General features: G+C 50.2%; 1 protein-coding gene across 1 annotated transcript in view; it reads left to right on the top strand.

Moving 5' to 3' along the window:
- Sertad4 (SERTA domain containing 4) overlaps nucleotides 1-7,094 on the top strand; it is a 64,016-nt gene extending 56,922 nt beyond the window's left edge. Inside the window, 4 exon segments of the mRNA XM_087194216.1 lie at nucleotides 1,537-1,728; nucleotides 2,850-2,965; nucleotides 4,634-5,346; nucleotides 5,348-7,094. Of these exon segments, the coding sequence (XP_087050342.1) occupies nucleotides 1,537-1,728; nucleotides 2,850-2,965; nucleotides 4,634-5,346; nucleotides 5,348-5,375 (1,049 nt within the window). The 3' untranslated portion in view covers nucleotides 5,376-7,094.
- The last annotated feature ends 10,843 nt before the right edge of the window (nucleotides 7,095-17,937 follow it).

The following is a 17,937-nucleotide window of genomic DNA, read 5'->3' on the forward strand; positions in this document are numbered from 1 at the left end:
TATGTGAACCTCTTTTTTCCCTCTTGTAATAAGGTTCTCTCAAACTCCTTGCTGAAGTCTCTTTAGGGGCCGCCCTGGTCAAGCAGGCTAAGGTGGACACCTGCCTGTCTGCAGCGGGGTTGGGCCTGAATTGGGGGAGGCAGAGAGGCCTGGTGAAACAGATGTGAGTCCCTGCTGCCAGGAGCTGCTCTGCTCTGTTAGCCAGAAGACTTCGTTGCTTTAATGGAGCTCTTTCCCCACACCTGATTTTCCTCCTGCACTTGGAAGTGGACCCTGTTACAGCTCACAGAGTGTGATGGTCTCCCTCAAGACAATGATGGATTCGCCCTTTCCCAAAACATTAAAGCGGTATAATTTGGAAAAGAAAGAAAGAACTAGACCCTTTCTGTGTATTTGAAAGACCATCAATCTTCAGAGAGCAAGTCTGCCATCACTTTTCTGACAGTTCTTGAATCCGTAGGGAGAGCTCAGGTTTGGTTTTCCCATAGAAACTGGCAGTTAGTAAGACAGTGAGGCTGCTCCGCTATCACCATGGCTCTGAGGCCCGTGGGTCTTTGCTTTAAGGTCACACATGCTCTCCCTTCAGCCTACCCTCGATCCTGCCTGGAGTCCCAGGAAGACCCAAGTGAGAACCCTGAGCCCCCAGAAGTGGCCCCAGTCCCCGGGTGATGGGGAACAGTAAGCATCACAGAGGAGGCAGTGGTCCCTGCCCCCTGGAAAGTCCCTGCCTGTGTCTGGGCTTTGCAGTGAGAATTCTGGCTGCCTCTGGCCCTGGAGCCCTGGCTCCTGCTTAATATTCCGCCTGCCCCGTTGATGTTGTGCTTGGCTCCTGTGGGACTGCAACTCACGGCTGGAAACTGGAGCCAATTTTCTGTCTTCATCGAGCAGTGTTTTGACTGGAGGCAGATCCAGTTCAGGCCGATCGGGCTGGTGGAAACAACTACCAAGTGTCTGTGTCTGCCTGGCTCTGGGGGAGAAAGCCAGGGAGCCCCAGAATGTTATGGAGGAGCTGGCCTGCGGAAAGGACAGGAGGAGGGGCAGCTTCGGAACAGACTGCGCCTCTGGGCAGCAGCTGGGATTATGGTGGGGGTTTCTGCCTCCCCCACTCTTTTCTTTTGATTGATTAGCGGATTTCATCCAAAGAGACTCCCAGGGGACTGACTAGAAAATTGATTTTGCCTTATTAATAGAAAGGAGAGCAAGGGTTTGGCCTGCCTCTTAGCGGCACCTTTTCTTTGGAGAGGTCGGGGGAGTGTATTTAGGAGGCAAAGCAGCTGTTTGGGAGGGGGCCGAGGGGAAGCTGAGAACAATGAGAGATGGGATTTGAAAGATCCGCCCCTGAGACTCAGACTGCTGAGCGTGGAGGCTGAGCTGAGAGCAGCAAGAGTTTGCTGAGGTTTCTTGGAAAAAATAATCAAATGGCTCAGGGGTAAGGGGAGGGCCGGAAGTAAAAGTTTCTCAAAGCAAAGAAGTGAGGATGCCAAGGCCACCCGGCTCACTCCTGATCGGAGCTGTTTCCCTTTTCTCTTCTTCCAGATCTGAGGCTGTCAGAGATGACTCTGGTTCTGTCCATGAATAGGTTCTGCGAGCCCATTGTCTCTGAAGGAGCTGCTGAACTTGCTGGGTACCAAGCACTATGGGAGGCTGACAGCTACGGAGGCCAGAGCCCCCCGGGGCCGGCACAGGCTCCCCTGCAGGGAGACCGGGGACCCGGGCACCCCCCGGCAGGTACTGCTCTCATCTTCCCTTGCCCTCCACAGCCGGCTGGTAGACAGACGGAACAGAGCTCACGCTCCATGCTTGCAGGCTGCCTCCTGAGCCAGGCAGGGCTCCTGGGAGAGGCCGGGGAGGGTTTGAATTGCGTTCAGACCTGTGTCTACCTGTGCTGCTGCCAGCGAAGAAGTCAGGGTCTGTGTTTTAGGAGTTCGGATTTTGGTTTCCTCTGCTGTAGAAGTGTGTGGCTCTCTCTGGGCTGCACCATCCCTGGGGGCTGACAGTGAGATCTTTATAGGGAGTCTGCACCTTGGGCAGGCAGCTAGCTCTGTGCCTCTTCTCTTTATACAGCACACAATTGGCTTTAGTGTCGTTAGAGAAAAAAGGAGAAAAGTAAAGCCAAGAAAACAAATATGTTCTTCCTGATTATTCTTATAGTCTAAGATACATGTGTCCTTTGGATTTTTGCACAGGGAAAGCTATTTTTAAAAAAGAAGCAAATATGAAACAAGAATTCAGGAAAGTGTGTTTTGCCAAAAAGGTAAAAGCTGTGGTCTTTAAAATGTAGGCCCTACCTTATTCATGGTTGACGTTACATTTGTAAGAGTGAAAAGGACTTTAATTACTCAAAATTTATATTTACATGTTTAAATTTTGTATTTAAAATAAATGTTATAGCTCCAATGTGCAAATAACCATTTGTTTACTAACCTAGAACCAATAATAGTATTTTCAGGTGGCTTGGGTGCCAGTGGTTGCATTTGAACAGAAGTGTTATATTGTCTGGGTTTAATGAAATGATTTGAATAAATACTGACATTATTTCGGAGCTGTTAGCATTCTTCTCTTTATAAATTTTGCTCTTTGCCTGTGCACAGAATTAAGATTGTGAGTATTTAGTAAATGTTGAAAGATGTCATTTTCCTCTAGAATTGCCTAGAAATCCAAGGCTGGCCTGGGTCGCAGGATTTCGTATGATAGCCACTATTAAGACAAATGTTTATTTTTAATTGCTGCATGTACAGACAAAAGATGCAGCCAAGTTATTCTCTAGGAAGAAAGGAAATGGAAGTATTTTGTTTGGAGAACCTCTGGCAAACCGCATGTCATTTGTCATATCTGATTTATTACCACAGGGTCACATTACAGGGGAACTTCAAATCCCATAACAACATCCAAGATTACATACTTTAAGAGGAAGTATGTGGAAGAAGAGGATTTTCACCCACCACTCAGCAGCTGTAGCCATAAAGTATGTTTTTTTAATAGTCATTATTTTTATTAAGCGTTTAAGATACTTAGTAACAGTTGCTTGATCCATTTCCAAAAATTAAATTGTTTCACCCAAAGCAATGAAAATGAGCCACTTCTTTGTAGAACCACATAAATCATTGTCACTTTTTTGGGTCCTATGTTATTTTTCACAAGTACTTGAAGAGCCAGAAAGAGATACTCTACCCAGAAATAACAAAATTATAAAGCCCAAAGAGCGTCTTTCTAATGCATGATTTAATATTTCCCACATTTCATTAAGGCCTTTGTGCCGGGAAACGTGCTTGTTCCTTCCTGCCATGCCTCCCCAGTCTGAGCTCCACCTCCAGGGCCAGTGCTGCCTGCCTGAGCCCCAGTGGGGTGGTTGCCCAGGGCTTTTCCTGAGCCCTTAGGGTAGACCAGCCGTCCCTCAGATGTGTGTATGCTGTGTGAACCTGTGCCTCATGGTGCCCTCGTTGTATATGTTAGACCAAAGCTATCTTTTCTGCACATTTACCAAGAAAATGATAAGATAGGGAAAGTGCATAGGATTGTGGAGCTGGGAACCTAAGCTTCAGAAATAGTTCTTTTTCCTTACGGTACGTTTCCTTCCAAAGAAGTTTGTTGATTTGATCAAGGAGAGGAGAGCCCCAGAGCTGTCTGAAATTTAAAGAAGATTTTCAGGAAAGCCTCCTCTCTGACTCCTCTTGCTCCCACACACCCCATCCTTCCGAAGCTCCTTTCACCCTGTTCATAAAAAGACACCAGCGTGCACTGCAAGTCCTGAGCTTGCCCCCGCCTGGTGGGCCCTGTCTCTCCCTTTGACCAGTCTGTGGTGGTTTAATTCACACTCCTCAGATTCTGCCACCAGTTTGCTTTTTTCCTGACCTGGAAGTGCTGACCTCCAGGACTCGAGCAGCGCATTCCCTTTGAGTTCTGTGTTGTGGTAGTAGTGGTTTCCCGTTGCTGATGGATGTGCAGGACCGTCTTACAGCGATGGATCACGCAGCGCAGGAGCGCATCTCTTCTGCCTGGTCCCACGCTTTGGTCCTTCAACTGCAGACCCTTCTGGCTCTGCGACTTGTTAATTACTGTTGTCCTCTTATCAAGCAAGGATAATTGCAAGTATGAAACCCAGAAGAGGAGAAGAAGCCAAGTGTCACGCCCCTGATGGCGAGGCCAGACGTGGAGCATACCATTAGGAGCCGTATCTCAGTGTCTTTTAAAAATATGCATGGGTGTGCAGTAGGTGCGTGCACACATCTATGCATATGTGTTTGTGTTCACGCACATTAAGAGGTACAAGTGAAGTACAGTTTGATGAGTCTTAGCCGTGGATCTACCCCTGTCAGGAACATCCAGGTCAAAAAAGGTTGTGTCTCAGCATCTCCCTCCCTGGCCCAGGAAAGATCCAGCCACCTGTCCTGCCCTTGCTGAGGTCTACACGGGGCCTGGATTCCTGGCCCTTGACCCGCCTAGGTCAGGAAGGGTTGGGCAGTCCTGTGCTGAGGATGGAGGACGTCTGCAGCATCGGGGTCTGCCTCTTTCGGAGACCCTGGGGAAAGTGAGAGCCCATTCCCAGACCCAGGCACTGCCATATGCCGTGGTATTTCTGTACAGTCTGTTTTCTAAGCTTTCTCTGTCTTTTTTTTGTTTGTTTGAATTTTAGACCATCTCGATTTTTGAGGAACGAGCCCACATCCTTTATATGTCCTTAGAAAAGCTAAAGTTTATTGACGATCCCGAAGTGTACCTCCGAAGATCCGTTCTCATAAACAATTTGATGAAGAGGATCCATGGGGAAATCATCATGCAGAGCAACTGGTGCTTCCCGGCCTCCCCTTTTGGCAGCGCCTCCGCCCAAGAGTGGTTCATGGCTCAAGACTGTCCTTACCGAAAACGACCACGCATGGCCAAAGAGGAGTGTGAAAAGTTCCACGCCTGCTGCTTTTACCAGGAGTGTGGGGCCCACTGCCTGAATCTGCCCCTTCCTGTCAACGCGCGTGTCGGAAGCGCCTGCAGCCCCTCCGCCTCCTCCTCTCCCTCTCTGCCTTTGCCGAGCTGTTCCCACCAGTTGGACTTCGATGCAGGCAGTGCAGCTATTTACAAGAGTGATGGCCAGATACCAGCCGATGAAATCTTTGATACAAATGTCAGGCCTCTTGGTGTCCAGGAAAAGGCCGAATTAAATGATGAGAAGGCAAATGAGGACACTCACAGAGGTGGTGACCCCCTCAACCAGGATCCTCTGGGAAATGACCTTGATGTTGAGTGCAAAGGCCAATTTTATGATTATTTTGAGCCTGGATATAATGAAAAAAACAATGCAAGTGAGTCTTGGAAGAAGTCTTTGAGGAAAAAAGAACCTTTACCAAGTAACAGACCGCTGCAGCAAAGGGAGTAAAATATGAGCCATCTTTCCACCCAAACTCGGAAGCATGCACAGCATGATCAGTTAGCTCTCATACATTTTCTTTTGAAGGGATTTTATAGTTTTGTACAACTGATAAAATTATGTCATGAACATTCTGTGCCGTGTCAATGCCTGGAGAGCAGATTGCTAAAACATCTGTATAGTGGCATCAGCGAGCTACTTAGAAATCTGGTGATTTTACCAAGAAACAGTCAACTTGATGCTTCAAAGTGTATCTTAGTTTTCTTAACAAAAAAAAAGATCACTAGGTTAGACTGGGGACAGTGTACCCTTGTGACATTTCCATTGCCCCCAGAAGCCTGCCGCTAGCTAAGAAAGTGCGACATGGTTGCCAGTTAATAGGTAGTTATTTGATAAGCACACAATGTAACCAGCAAAGGGGGCCACCTTCTTCTGTAGGATACAGTATGTTTTCTAAATAAAAGACTGAAGACAGGGAGCTAGATGAAACGGCTTCCTGGTGCTGTTAAGTATCTGTGTTTAACAGTCTCTGTGTGATGGATGAAAATAGGATGCTACATAATGATGCACACCTTTCCGGGGCCACAGTCTGCACAGAGGGGATTCCCTGTAGGTCCCCACTTGCCTGTGATGGGTGATGAGGCTTTGAAGGAGGTGGTATACAGGGCGATTTTTGGTGCCTTACTTTATCTTAATTTTTGCCAATGTGAAAATTAAGGATAAATCAGAGTTACAGCAGGGATTTAACAAACAGGAAAAAAAACACAGGGTGGATCCATATGGTTTGGAAACTGTTAACTTTGAACTATTGTGTTCAACTTTTGATTCAACATCTCTGTTCTTCCTTTATTTTTGATGCCCACTTGCTTTGGGTTCAGCAGTTTGGGAAGGGATGGAGGAGACGTCAGAGAGAGCTGTTTGGAACCAGCTCTAGCTGCTTGAGCTTTTCTCTGGCAGTGGTGTGTTGCTGGGGTTTGGGTTGTTTTGTTTTGTTTTGTTTTCTTGTCCAATGAAGTTCATGAACCCCGTGGCATGCATTATACTTTTATCTGTTCTGCATCATTTCACTTGTTTAGATTATAAAAGCATGTGGTTTTTTATATATGACTTTTGCTGTTGATTAAGAAGCACAATGTTAATAAATGATGTGATCAATAAGGTTTATCTTAAAGAATGTAACGATTTTAGTTTTTGGAAAGTTATTTTGGAGAAAAGGGACTCGGTATGTAGTTGTTAACTGTGTATTTGGCCAGCATTCTTCTTGATAATATCTTGAGTCTGTGTGTTGGCGAGTGTCCAGGGTGGCCCTCCAACCGGCCTTCCTTCTGCTCCAGCGACTCCTCCTGCTAAACTGTTCCCGTTGCCAAGGTTACCACCCGATTTGGGTCTCCTTACACAGCACTTCACGGGAACTAAAGGCCAAATGGAGGGGACAAGTAGTAAGTCCTCCCGGTTTCTCCAAGATAAAGCCTTTTTATTATCACAAGTAATATTAAATATAGGTCTCATTCATACAGTGTATGAGTAGGATCATTTGGACAGTTGTCCACAAGGACCAATTTTTAAAACATGTTATTGTGTTATAGCTCGATAGTCTAGTCATGTTTTGTCCTTTATTTTCAATATTCGATAAACATTTGAGGTTGAAAATTTAGATGATAGATGCTTGTATATGAATGTGTTGTAATAAAGTGAAGTTTTCTTGATATATATTTATTAAAAGGATGAAAATTCATTAAGCTTTTTAAATGATTATTGGCTGTTTCTCTTTTCCATTATTCTCTGTTTTGGTTTAAAAAACCCTCAAAATTATAGTGGGCAGCGATCACACAGTAGTTTTCAAAATAAAGAGTATTTTAAAAGACCAGTATTTCAGAGTGGTCCTAGTTTGTAGGTTTCAATTTCTTTTGATTAAGAAGCACAGGGTTAATACATGATATGATTTATAAGGTTATGTCTTGATGTGAAGATTTTTGGTTTGGGAAAGTTTCAGAACAAAATTCTCTTACCTGAAGCTGTAAATCCCAGACCCTTGGTGGTTCCTTTATGATATGTCACATCATGAAGACGATGATCCATATGCTTGTAACAGTCACAGATACTGCTAGTAGTATTCCATATAATTATGTGCTAATGTTATTCTTAGAAGCTAATGTATTACTTGATAAAGGGAGAAAACTAGTTGAAAGCTCATTAATTTGTCAAATGTAGCATTCCTATTACCAGCATGGAGATTTAAACATTACAGAAAGGGCTTGCCCTTCTGCTTTTTTAAACACCCCCAGCATTACCAGATCAGGTGCTCTTGATGGCCAAAGCTAAACACAGTGGAGCTGGTGGTGTCCAGCAGCTCTCCCGTGAGCTTTGGGCCCGGCAGCTGCTGCTCTGCAGGTGAGTTGCCCTTGGAGCAGCAGTGTGAAAGTCTGCAGTGCTTAGTCCTCAGGCTTCTGTTTCCAGGACATTTCCAGCTTACTGAAAGAAAATCTTTTTTTGCCAAAATAATAATAATAACCCCTAAACACTCATCCAAATTATAGAAACTGGCCTGTCATCATTAGCATGCGTGTGCGGGCACATCCTGTGTGTGGTCCCTTGTGCCAGCATTGTCACTCGTTTCCTTTTCACCAGGGCTAATGCTAGGCAAGTTCTCTACTGAGCGACACCTTGCCAGCACTGCCATTCCTCTGTGCGGGACACCGAGATGTTCCCGGTGGCCCAGTGCCCCGATGGGGAGCTCAGCCCTGTGCTGGGGGCAGTGTGAGAGACTTGGGAGGGCTGAGACTGCCCTCCCGCCGTGCTGCCTCTACTCCAGGAAAACCTACTGTGGCAGAGTCCAGGCTTGTGAAAGACAAACGAGGGGAAATCTCCACCTAAGAAAGTGGCCCACTCCCCAAGACTTTCTTCCCTTGCTACACCCCGTGGTATCTGGGTCCCTAACCAAGTCGTTAACCTTTGTCCCTTTTCCTTCCTTTCCAACAGCAAGTGAGTGACTATAAAATGTGGTCTGGCAAAGGGCCCTTCCAAGGACAAAGGTGACATATGCTTCCCTTTTGAAAATCTTACTATGCTGTACAGATTGCAGGGATGGGACGTGGGAGGAAGGCAGACGTCACTCTGACAATCACTATTCAGAGAAAAGCATCTTTGGCATAATCTTTTGAGCAACAGAAATTTAGAACATTTTACATGCGATTTTATTAAACAGATGCTGAAGCAAGTAAATGAAATTTCTTTTTAGAGCTCATCGTTAGCTCTGGGGGAGTGTGGCTACCATCCTCATCTTGAACTTGCGTTATAACTCTGCTGGATTACTTCCTCTCTGTGCATCAGGAGAGCAGAGAGGAAGACGGGCCTTCAGAGACACGCACTGCACAGTAAGCATCAGACACACACACAAGGATTCTTACGTGATGCCACCAGGCTTTTCTATCCCCCAAACACTGAGAGCAGCAAACGTTTCTGGAAATAATTAGTTGTTCAAATCCATGTTTAGGACAGCCCCTTAAATTTGATCGTTTCATTTGCAGTTAAGGTTACCGCACCCCTGCCAATTGTACTAGCCTTCCCAAAGGATTCGGCACACCGTTACCAGCGTGGGTTTAAATCAGACGCAGAACTCCATGAAGAGAACAACAAAATCAGTACTGAAGTCAAAAACAGATGATGCATGGTTTCTAGGAATTCATTTTAAGATTGCCGTGTTTTAATTCTGTAGTTCAAAATAGATGCATGAAGGGTCTTTTATAGTGCGTAATCATTCTGTTTTCTTCACATAGCTAAAATCTCTCTTTTGTATGTGCTGTAGCTACATGACCTGGAGTGACACACTTACTAGTTCAGAGATTGTTTCCAGCCTGCTCCCTGCCTGGGCACATACCATATTTTAGCTGGGGGAACTCGCGTAGAAAAAGCACGGGCACAGATGTAAGTTATGAACACTTGAATCTTGCATCCTGCCCCAAAGTGCATCAGCGAGTGAGTTTAATAAAACATGCTGTTTAAAATAGTCTGTAATTTCCTGTTTCTCTTCAGTATCTGTGACAGGCTGAAGAACGATGACTAAACGGAGGGAATTTACACAAGCTAGTCTGGTGGTGTTTGCAAACCATTGCCACGAGCTGCTGCTTCTTCGGTAAACAGGGCTCTGGTGGGCTGTCTATGGCTGGGTTTTTTTCTTAGTGTTGATCCAATTTGTTAATTTTGAAAATCCAAGCTGCTTATTCACAGCCTGGAAACACCTGTTTTTGACCATAATGAAACTGTTAGAATGTGTGGAGAGGTATTAATCATTTTTCATGAAATTTCCCATGTTTCTCAACCCCATTTCATAACTATTTCCTTGATTTAAATTGATACATTTTTATAAGGTGGCTTATCAGAGGCAGGACACAAATTTAAAAAGAGAATTTGCAGGTACAGAAGTCATTACCCCACTTCCCACCAGACCCCTGAGACAATGGGCAGAACTCAGGGGCAGGGGCCTGGGCACCCAGTGCTGGGCAGCAGCCACTGCTGCACGCGGGCGTCCCCCGGGGCGGCTGGGTCCTGGCACCCGCCCGGGGTCCTCGCTGTGGGCTCTCACACAAACCCAGGAGCTCCTGCCCCTGTCTGCAGCCCTCGAAGTGCAGCTGTGGCGCAGCCTCCCATGCCCACAGCGTTCCTAAGACCACCAGCAGGTCACCCTGCGGTGGACCCCAGACATCTACCCCGCCTCCAGCTCCTCCTACCCCTGTGTGCTGGAAGGAGGAGGCAGCAGAGGAGCAGAGGAGGAGCTGCCATCTCTGAGGTCTGAGTGGTTGGTGGTCCCTCCACCCCAGGGTCCGACAAAATACACTTCCTTTAAGGAGAGGCCTAGGGACTGAAAAGGTATAAATGAGACAGTTATTTCTTTGGTCAAATCTCTTTATGAAGCTGGGAAAAAATTGCCAGGGACTAAAGGATTTCCTTGATGTTTTTGCTGGAAGAGATAGATGACTGTCTTCCTCCTCTCGAGCTGGGAGAGCTTCCCGTTGTTCTCCAGGTCCCTAGATGCCTCCAAACTGTCTTTGAGCTCAGGTGTAGGCGTCGCCTCAAGGCTCTCGCCTGCTTCGCTGGAGGCGCAGGAGCTGTGGGTGTGTGGTGAGAGGAATACAGCAGAGGGTTAAGTGTGGGATTTGGAGTCGGACTGTCCAACCGCTGCTGTGCAACCTTGGCCTTGCCCAGTAGCCGCTGTGCTGCTGGTGCCCTGGTTTTGCTGACTGAAGTGGGGTTGCGTGTGGCGTCCACCTCAAAAGGCCTCGCCTTTAAAGGCTTTAAGAGCAGAGCAAGGACCCGGCCTGGGGTAGCTGTGCAGCTGGTTGTGCAAGAAGAGTGAGCCTCAGTGAGCACACTGCTGTCCCCACGACCTGGGGCCGGCCCTGACAGTGCCAGTTCCTCCTTTTGACGGAAGCGTTCAGCCTCTTGGGTTCTATACAGTGAGCTTGGAATTCATTAGGGGGTGGCATCAAATCGGGTCCCAGGCTCAGACTGCTCTACCATCACTGGTGTCTGTGAGATGCGTTTAATGTTTCAAAAAGCTTGTTGGAAATCAAAAAGTCTCCTGAAGGTGGTTACACGGGAGAACCTATGTCAGATTCTCTATCTTCGGCTGTAATTAAATCAACTCTAGGTTAACATATCCTAAAGATATCATAAACAGAAAACATTTGGGGAAAGTGATGGCTTATCTTTAATAACTGTAATTTGTTTCAAAGACGGAATCTTCTAGGACACTGGCTATGTGACAGGAATGAGAGTTGTCCTTACAACAAGTAGACTAAAATTCATGAACCTCTGATATTTCTCCTCCTGCCAAAGTTCAAGTTAATCCAGTGACCATATTGGTCCATTCTCTTGCTCAAGCAAACTATGCCGCTGGGTTAAAATTCTGGATAATTTAAACGCAGCACTATTCTTGTGTTCCTGTACCTGAGAATGGAAGCCAAAGCAAAATTTTCTAGATAATCATGACTTTAAGGAGTTGGCCTATCATAAAGTAACTAGAAAAGTTTCTGTTTGTAAGATCTAAGCTTGAAAAGCATATCAACTACTTCAAACTTATTCCTTTTCAAGTCACCTTTAAATGCAGCTTAACTAATGCTTTCAAACTAGGATTGCATTTCATTTCCATCTTTCTCCATTTTTGAACAATCAGCTGTTTTTCCCTGAGGCGAGATGCGCCTGTCCTGATAGTGGCTGACGGGTAGGCCCCGAAGTGAGAGCGAACTGAGCCATGAGACTGGAGAATCAGAGGCAGGACCAGAGAGGAGCGAATGCTGTATGCTGCCAGGGTGGCCCTAGGTCTTCCTGGTAGGCTTCCTGGTAGCTCCCTCCCACCCTGCCAGGCTCTGGAGTGCATGATGGGTATCAGTAGCTGGCAGGGAGAGGCCAGGGACACTGCAACCTGCCTGTGGGTGCCCAGGCTGGTCATTGTCACACAGTCTTCTCACGGTTTGGATGCACGGCAGCTGGACTGTGTTTCATTTTCCAGTGGTCAGGATTCCAGTGCAGATCGCTGAGGATTCTCAACCAGTCCCACCTTGGGCCTTGGCCCAGTTGGTTTTAGCCAAGGTAACAGTGCCCAGTGGAATCTGTCTGGAAGCAGTGCTGGCTCCCGAACAGAAAGAACCTAAGGCATCTTGGCATCTCCTGTCTACAGTGTCACAGTGGCTGAATAAATAGACACATACTGCGAAGAACCCTGGGATGGAGCTTGGAAGAATCAACCCATTTTCAGCTGGGCGTTGGGGGCGCATCCTGTGATCCCAGCCCCCTGGGAGGCTGAGGCAGCAGGGCCACGACTTGGAGCCCGTCTGGCCAATTTAGCAGCTTAGTGAGGTCCTTTCTAAAAGTCATAAAGGCCTAGCTCAGGGTAGAGGCCCTTGGTTCACTCCCAGCACTGGGGAAAAAAGTAGTCTCTACCTCTTACTCTTCTTATAGATCAGACAAGATTTAACTCAATCACCCTACAGCTTCCTAACTTTTTGCTTATTTTCTTAGAGTTTGCAGTATCGGTTTCTGGCCAAATGACTGGTGTTTCTCGCTTTCGTTTTTAACTTTTTTTTTTAAGAGTAGGGACATTTTGTTGAGCGAAAGATATCTTGTGTCTAAGAGAGACAGAAGGGGGACCGACCGCAAAGGGCGTTGTCCCGGGACTGCTGTCTCCTAATGGCAGAATCATGGCCAAGTTGGGGGGGTCCTTGCCGGCGCTGCCACCCGCCGGCTGTGTAGGTGTGAACAGGCCCCTCGGCGGCCCTGACTTTCCATCTGTCTGATGCGGAGGCTGGACTCGAAGGGCCTCTGAGACCCTTCTCTTCTGGCGCTAACGTTTCGTGGTTCTAATGACCTGAGATCCCCCGAACATTTTTACTTGTATTTCCTGAGTCTTTCCTTCCGCAGGGCGCCCCCCCCACACACACACACAGACGCTAATTCTGGGTGTTTTCCGAAGCCACGGCGTCTGTGTGGGCCCGGCCCGCCTGTCCACTCCTCCCGCGGGCCGGCCTCTGTCCGGGCTTCCCCGTGGCGCCCGGCGGGTCCGGGGCCCAGGAGCGCGCTCTGAGGCGAGCGGCGCGCAGAGAAGCGGGCAGTGCTGCGGGCCGGGCCGGGGCCCAGAGCGCTGGCCCACACGCGCTCCGCACTCGTCTGCGGCTCAGCCCACTCGGGACGGACCGCGCCGGAGCCCGGCTGCCACCCGACGCGCTGGGGACGCGGCCCGAGCTGGCGGGGCCTCCTTCGGAGAGTTGAGCAGCCTCGTAGGTTCTAACACTGTGTTCATGCTCAATAAATGGCTTCTTAATAATCGTTTTAATTAGCAGAAAGGCTGTCTTATTAAAGCTAATTAAAGGCAATTTGGGAACCTTATTTTCATACAATCATAAAATTAGAGAAACAAGAGGCTGAAGAAATGGGGATGTCAGCCCTGCTGTGGAGGGGCGGAGGAGCTTCCAGGAGGCCTTGAGCCAGCAGAGTGGGGACCCCGGGGGGCCGGGCCGGCGGAGCCTTAGGCAGGGTCCTCCCCACACCTCCCGTGAAGCCTCAGTCACGGCCACCGGAGAGCAGGCGCCGGAAGCTGGCGCTGCAGGCCTGGCCTCCAGCCTTGCCCCAGGGGCCTCGCCGGGCCCCCCACACCCGGCCCCGACTCCTCGGGAGAGAGCCTCTTCCTGCCCCGCTTCCACAGTCCCTTCCCCCCCGAGTCCGCGTTTCCATGCAGCCTTCCAGGGCCACTGCAGGCTTGATCCGTGAGCGGACACAGGAATCAAGGGGGTTTCAGGAGAGTGGGGGCTGGGGTTTTAGAAGGACCTTAAAAAGTGGGAATTAAATGCGGGCTTTCGAATCACAGACTCTAGCTACCATCCTGGCTTTCCATAACTTTGTTATCTGAAGCAAACGTCCTGACTTCTCTAAGCTCCGGTTTCCTCACAAGTAAAATCAGCTAAAGTGGGTACCTGACCTACGTGGCTGGGATGTGTGAGTAGATTATGTGTGTAAGTCACTTTGCACAACTTTAAATGCTCTGTGACCATTGTCCTGCTTGACATGGGGACGTTAGGAGGCGTTAGCAAGAGCACCAGGAAGAGGAATCCCCAGGGAAGGGATCGCCTGGCGATCTCACGCCCCAGCCTCACCCCGGGGTCCCAGTGCTGGGCCCCTTCCACATGCCTGGGGCAGGCCGGGCTCTCCTCTGAGCCCGCCACCTCGAACTGCAGTTTGTGGACGCGTGGGCTCCATGTGTGCCATGTCTTGTGTGAGAACCCTGCCCCAGAAACATCAGGCTTGGGCTCAGTCCCCCACCCTTTGTTCCGGGTTTTCCAACCTCCACCCTCCCTGTAAGTCCCTATTCCAATCACCTTCTCATTGCTGGGGCGCGAGACCCCACACTCATAGTTTAAAGGAGGAGAGGTTTAGTTGGGCTCGCAGTTTCCAGGGGATTCGATCCACAGTCAGTGGCTCCCGGGCAGGAAGGCGAGGCGGAAAGGCCTGGCGGAGGGAAGCAGCTCTGTCATGGAGTCCGAGAGGCAGAGCCGAAAGGGAGGAGCGGAGGAGGGGCAGACCTCCTGGGTGCTGCCCCAGGGAGCCGCCTTCCAGCCAGCCCCTCTGACAGCTCATTCAGCTCTGAATTCCTCAGCGGACTCGTCTGTGGATGAGTACAGCGCCCGTGATTCACTTACCTTTCAGAAGCCTCACCTCTGAACAGGCTGGGGGGATGTTTTAGATCTGAACCCTAACTGACGTCTCCTGCTCTGGAAGGAATTTCACAGTTTAGGGGGCTCTCCAGCAAATCCTAACGCCAAGAATTCTCGCCTGTCCTTGGCAGCGCTGCTCTGTGCACACTTGTGGAGACCACAGGGCAGGCCGTGAGTCTCTCAGGCATGCTGAGGCCATGAGACACTCGTGGCCTGGGTCAGTGAGGGTGGGGTTCCCTTCTGCCCCACCGTGGCCCCTCTGGATAACACCTTGATGCCAGCAAAGCCGACCACAGTGGGAGGACGGTGAGCAGACCCACGACGCACATGTTTAGCTGCCTGGTCCCAGTGCAGTTGTAGCAGAGGCCTCCGTGTTAACAGCTGTTATCACCAGACCTTGGGTTCCAGGGTCTCTGTCTCAGAAGAAACTGCAAGCTTCTGCCATTCGGATGCAGATAAGCAGCTCGCTTTCTCTTACCAGGAGAGGTAATGGAACCAGTCAAGCACCGAGGGTGTTTTGCAGCCAAGAAAGGGACTCGGTTCCTGTCCCTGAACATCCGTGGCTGTGTCAGCCCCGGCTCAGCTTTGCTGAGCTTGGAGATGCCCTGATGTGTATGATTAAAGCCCCAAGTTACACGCGGTGGTTGCGTTTTCAAGGAGACGGAGGAAATTGCACAGGACCCCTGGGGCAGGACACAACGCTGCTCCTCAGGACACTCGTTTTAAAAAGTTGTCATGAAATCCAATTAACCAGCTGGAAGGCCAGCGTGGGCAGGCCTCCTCAGGCTTCATAAATAATAGAACGTGCCCAGCTCCGAAAGGGCTCTGTGCTCTGAGCTCAGAGGCTGTGATGAGCCTCCCAGCAGGAGAAGAGCCCCAGCCACACCGTCCCTGGCTCTCTGCTGAGTCCAGCTGTGGGGCTCCCGAAGCGGATGCCTGGAGGTGTGGGGCGCCTTCCCCGCTCCTCCACCACAAGCACTGGGTCCTCAACCCGGCCTCACAGCGAGGGACAGAGAGCCAGAACCGGCTCGGGAGCTCTGGTGCCAGCTCCAGGGCTGTCTCGTTCCCACACAAGAGCTCAGGGTCTCCTGGCCAGCCTGCTCGAGGTGCAGGCCTTGAGTGGACATAGCAGGCCCTCCCCCAGCTGACCCCTTGGGCGCTCTCTGCTTGTGCTAGGCCAGCACCATTCCATAGAGAGACACTTGCTATGGACATGATTATGCATTTTCTAGAAGCCTCACTTTAAAAAAGAAGTCCAAAGAAGCAGATGATCTTCTTTTTGACAGTATATTTTATCTGGCCCAATATATACCAAATATTACCAGTTCACCATATAAAGAACAGAAAAATGATGAGCAGGATGCTTTCCATTCTTTCCTGTTTTGCACTCACACATACCATTTGGGGAAGGCACGTCTAAGTGCCCAGGGACTCTGTGGCTGGTGGCTGCCTACTGGACAAGGCCAGTGTGGAGCCCCACGATCTCATCCGGGACCCTGCAGCTCACAGCCACATGCCCCCCAGGTACCGTGTTCTTGCTTCTTGGGCCCCCAGTCCAGCCTTCTGGCTCCAGGCTGTGAGAACACAGAAAGGCACTGGAAACTGCTTTGCTCCTTCAGGTGCGCAGGAAAACCCCAGACAGCAGCGCATCGGTGTCCTGAGCGCCAGCTCTGGTCCAGGCCCTCCCCTCATCCACACTGCAGGCCCAGGAGAGGGCTGGGCCTGGCTCAAGCGCAGAGCGAGAACTGGGCGGCAGGGCTGGGGAAGGGTGCAGATGGCGCAGTTCCTGGGTGTGAGGGCTTTTGTTAGAAGCAGACAGGAGCCTTTAATCCTCTGTCACCAGAGCAGCAGAATGCGGGTGGCAAGTGAGGTCTTGTCCGGGAAAGTACTGGTAGGAATGAGCCGTGTGCCCGGGTGATCACCAGACCCTCTGCTCTTCCCTTTGATTGGTGCCTCGGTGCTGCCCAGCCTGGGACACACAGCCCTTCCAACGGCGGCGACGGCTGGTACCTGTCTGCAGCCCCAAATCCAGCTGCAGATGTGTGTGTCTGCCGCACACCTGAGCGCAGCGAAGGGGAGTGAATTCTGGGTTCACACGTTCTGAACCCTCAGTTTTGCGAACCCCAGGCTGGGACCCCAGGCTGGGACCCCAGGCCTGCCTCACCATGCCTGTCCTTCCCCAGCTGCTCTCTGCTCCCTTGTAGAAGAGCAGTGGACGAACGAGCAGAGCACTGGCCCAGAAAGGGGCCGGGGCGGGGGCAACAGATGCCCCCAGGCAGGGAGGCGGGCATGGCAGGCAGGACTGAGTCCCAGAGGGATCCACGTTCCTGAGCCCTGAGCCCTGAGCCGGGACTTTGGGGCAGTTGGGCCCTTGGCCCAGTTCTCAGGCCCTGGCCCGGAACCAGGGGCGCTGGCAACTCCAGACTGATAAGGTCACCAGCCCCAGGCTTTCAAGAAGGGAGCGGGAGCTGGCTCCTTAATCTCTCACATTGGCAAAACACTTTACAACTTACAAAAAGCCTTTACCTCTACCATGGTAGGGTTCTCTGAACCATGCCACAGGGTGGCTGGGCAGGTGCTAGTACCGTGATTTTTCCAGGTGAGAAAACCGAGGCTTATGGAAGGAGAGACTTCCAGGGGCAGAGCTAAATTCAGCACGAGGCTTCTCGGCAGAGTTCTCCAGAGCCACCCCAAGGGATGTCTCAGAACAGCGCTGGAATAATCTGGGGTCATAGATCCCTTTGGGAGCCTGATTTAAAAACAACAACTTTGAATCATGTTACCCAGTACTTTAAATAGTTCACAATCCCTTTGGAATTGTATAGAAAATATTATGTGTGCCTTATTTTTAAAACACAGGATGGAGTGCATGGAAGTTGAGGACATGGGGAGAGAGGATCTGACTTGAAATGGAGTCTGATACCCAAAGGCTAAGAATCCTCGGTCAGCTCCAACTTCTTCACTTCACCGAGCAGGAAACCAAAGCCCTGAAGGCCGACGATTTGCCCAGGGTCCCGCTATCCTGGGAGCAGAAGCGCACTCAAAATGGGAGCGAGACTGCCCTGTCACCGCACAGCCCAGTGGGCGCCACAGATGCCTGAGCTTGGGAAGCACCAGGCCTCCGGGAAGACCGCCACCAAGCATGGGCGTCGTCCTGTACTCCCCCGGCTGGCCGCACACTCGGCTCGGCCGAGGCTCTCGGGACACCGTCGCCCCTCCCAGACACGCTTGTCCCCGCCCCCAGCGAGGCTGAGGGGACGCAAGAGGACAGAGCTGCAGAGATGAAGCCAGGGAGGTCACAGAGGGAGAGCAGGCGAGCAGAAGACAGGAGCCTGGAGGGGTCTGGCACTGGTGAATGGGGGGCTCTGTTCCACG

The sequence above is a fragment of the Heterocephalus glaber genome, unplaced genomic scaffold, assembly GCF_053883595.1.
Source record: "Heterocephalus glaber isolate CG9 unplaced genomic scaffold, H.glaber_assembly_v1.0 deba00001600, whole genome shotgun sequence".
Taxonomy (NCBI): Eukaryota; Metazoa; Chordata; class Mammalia; order Rodentia; family Bathyergidae; genus Heterocephalus; species Heterocephalus glaber.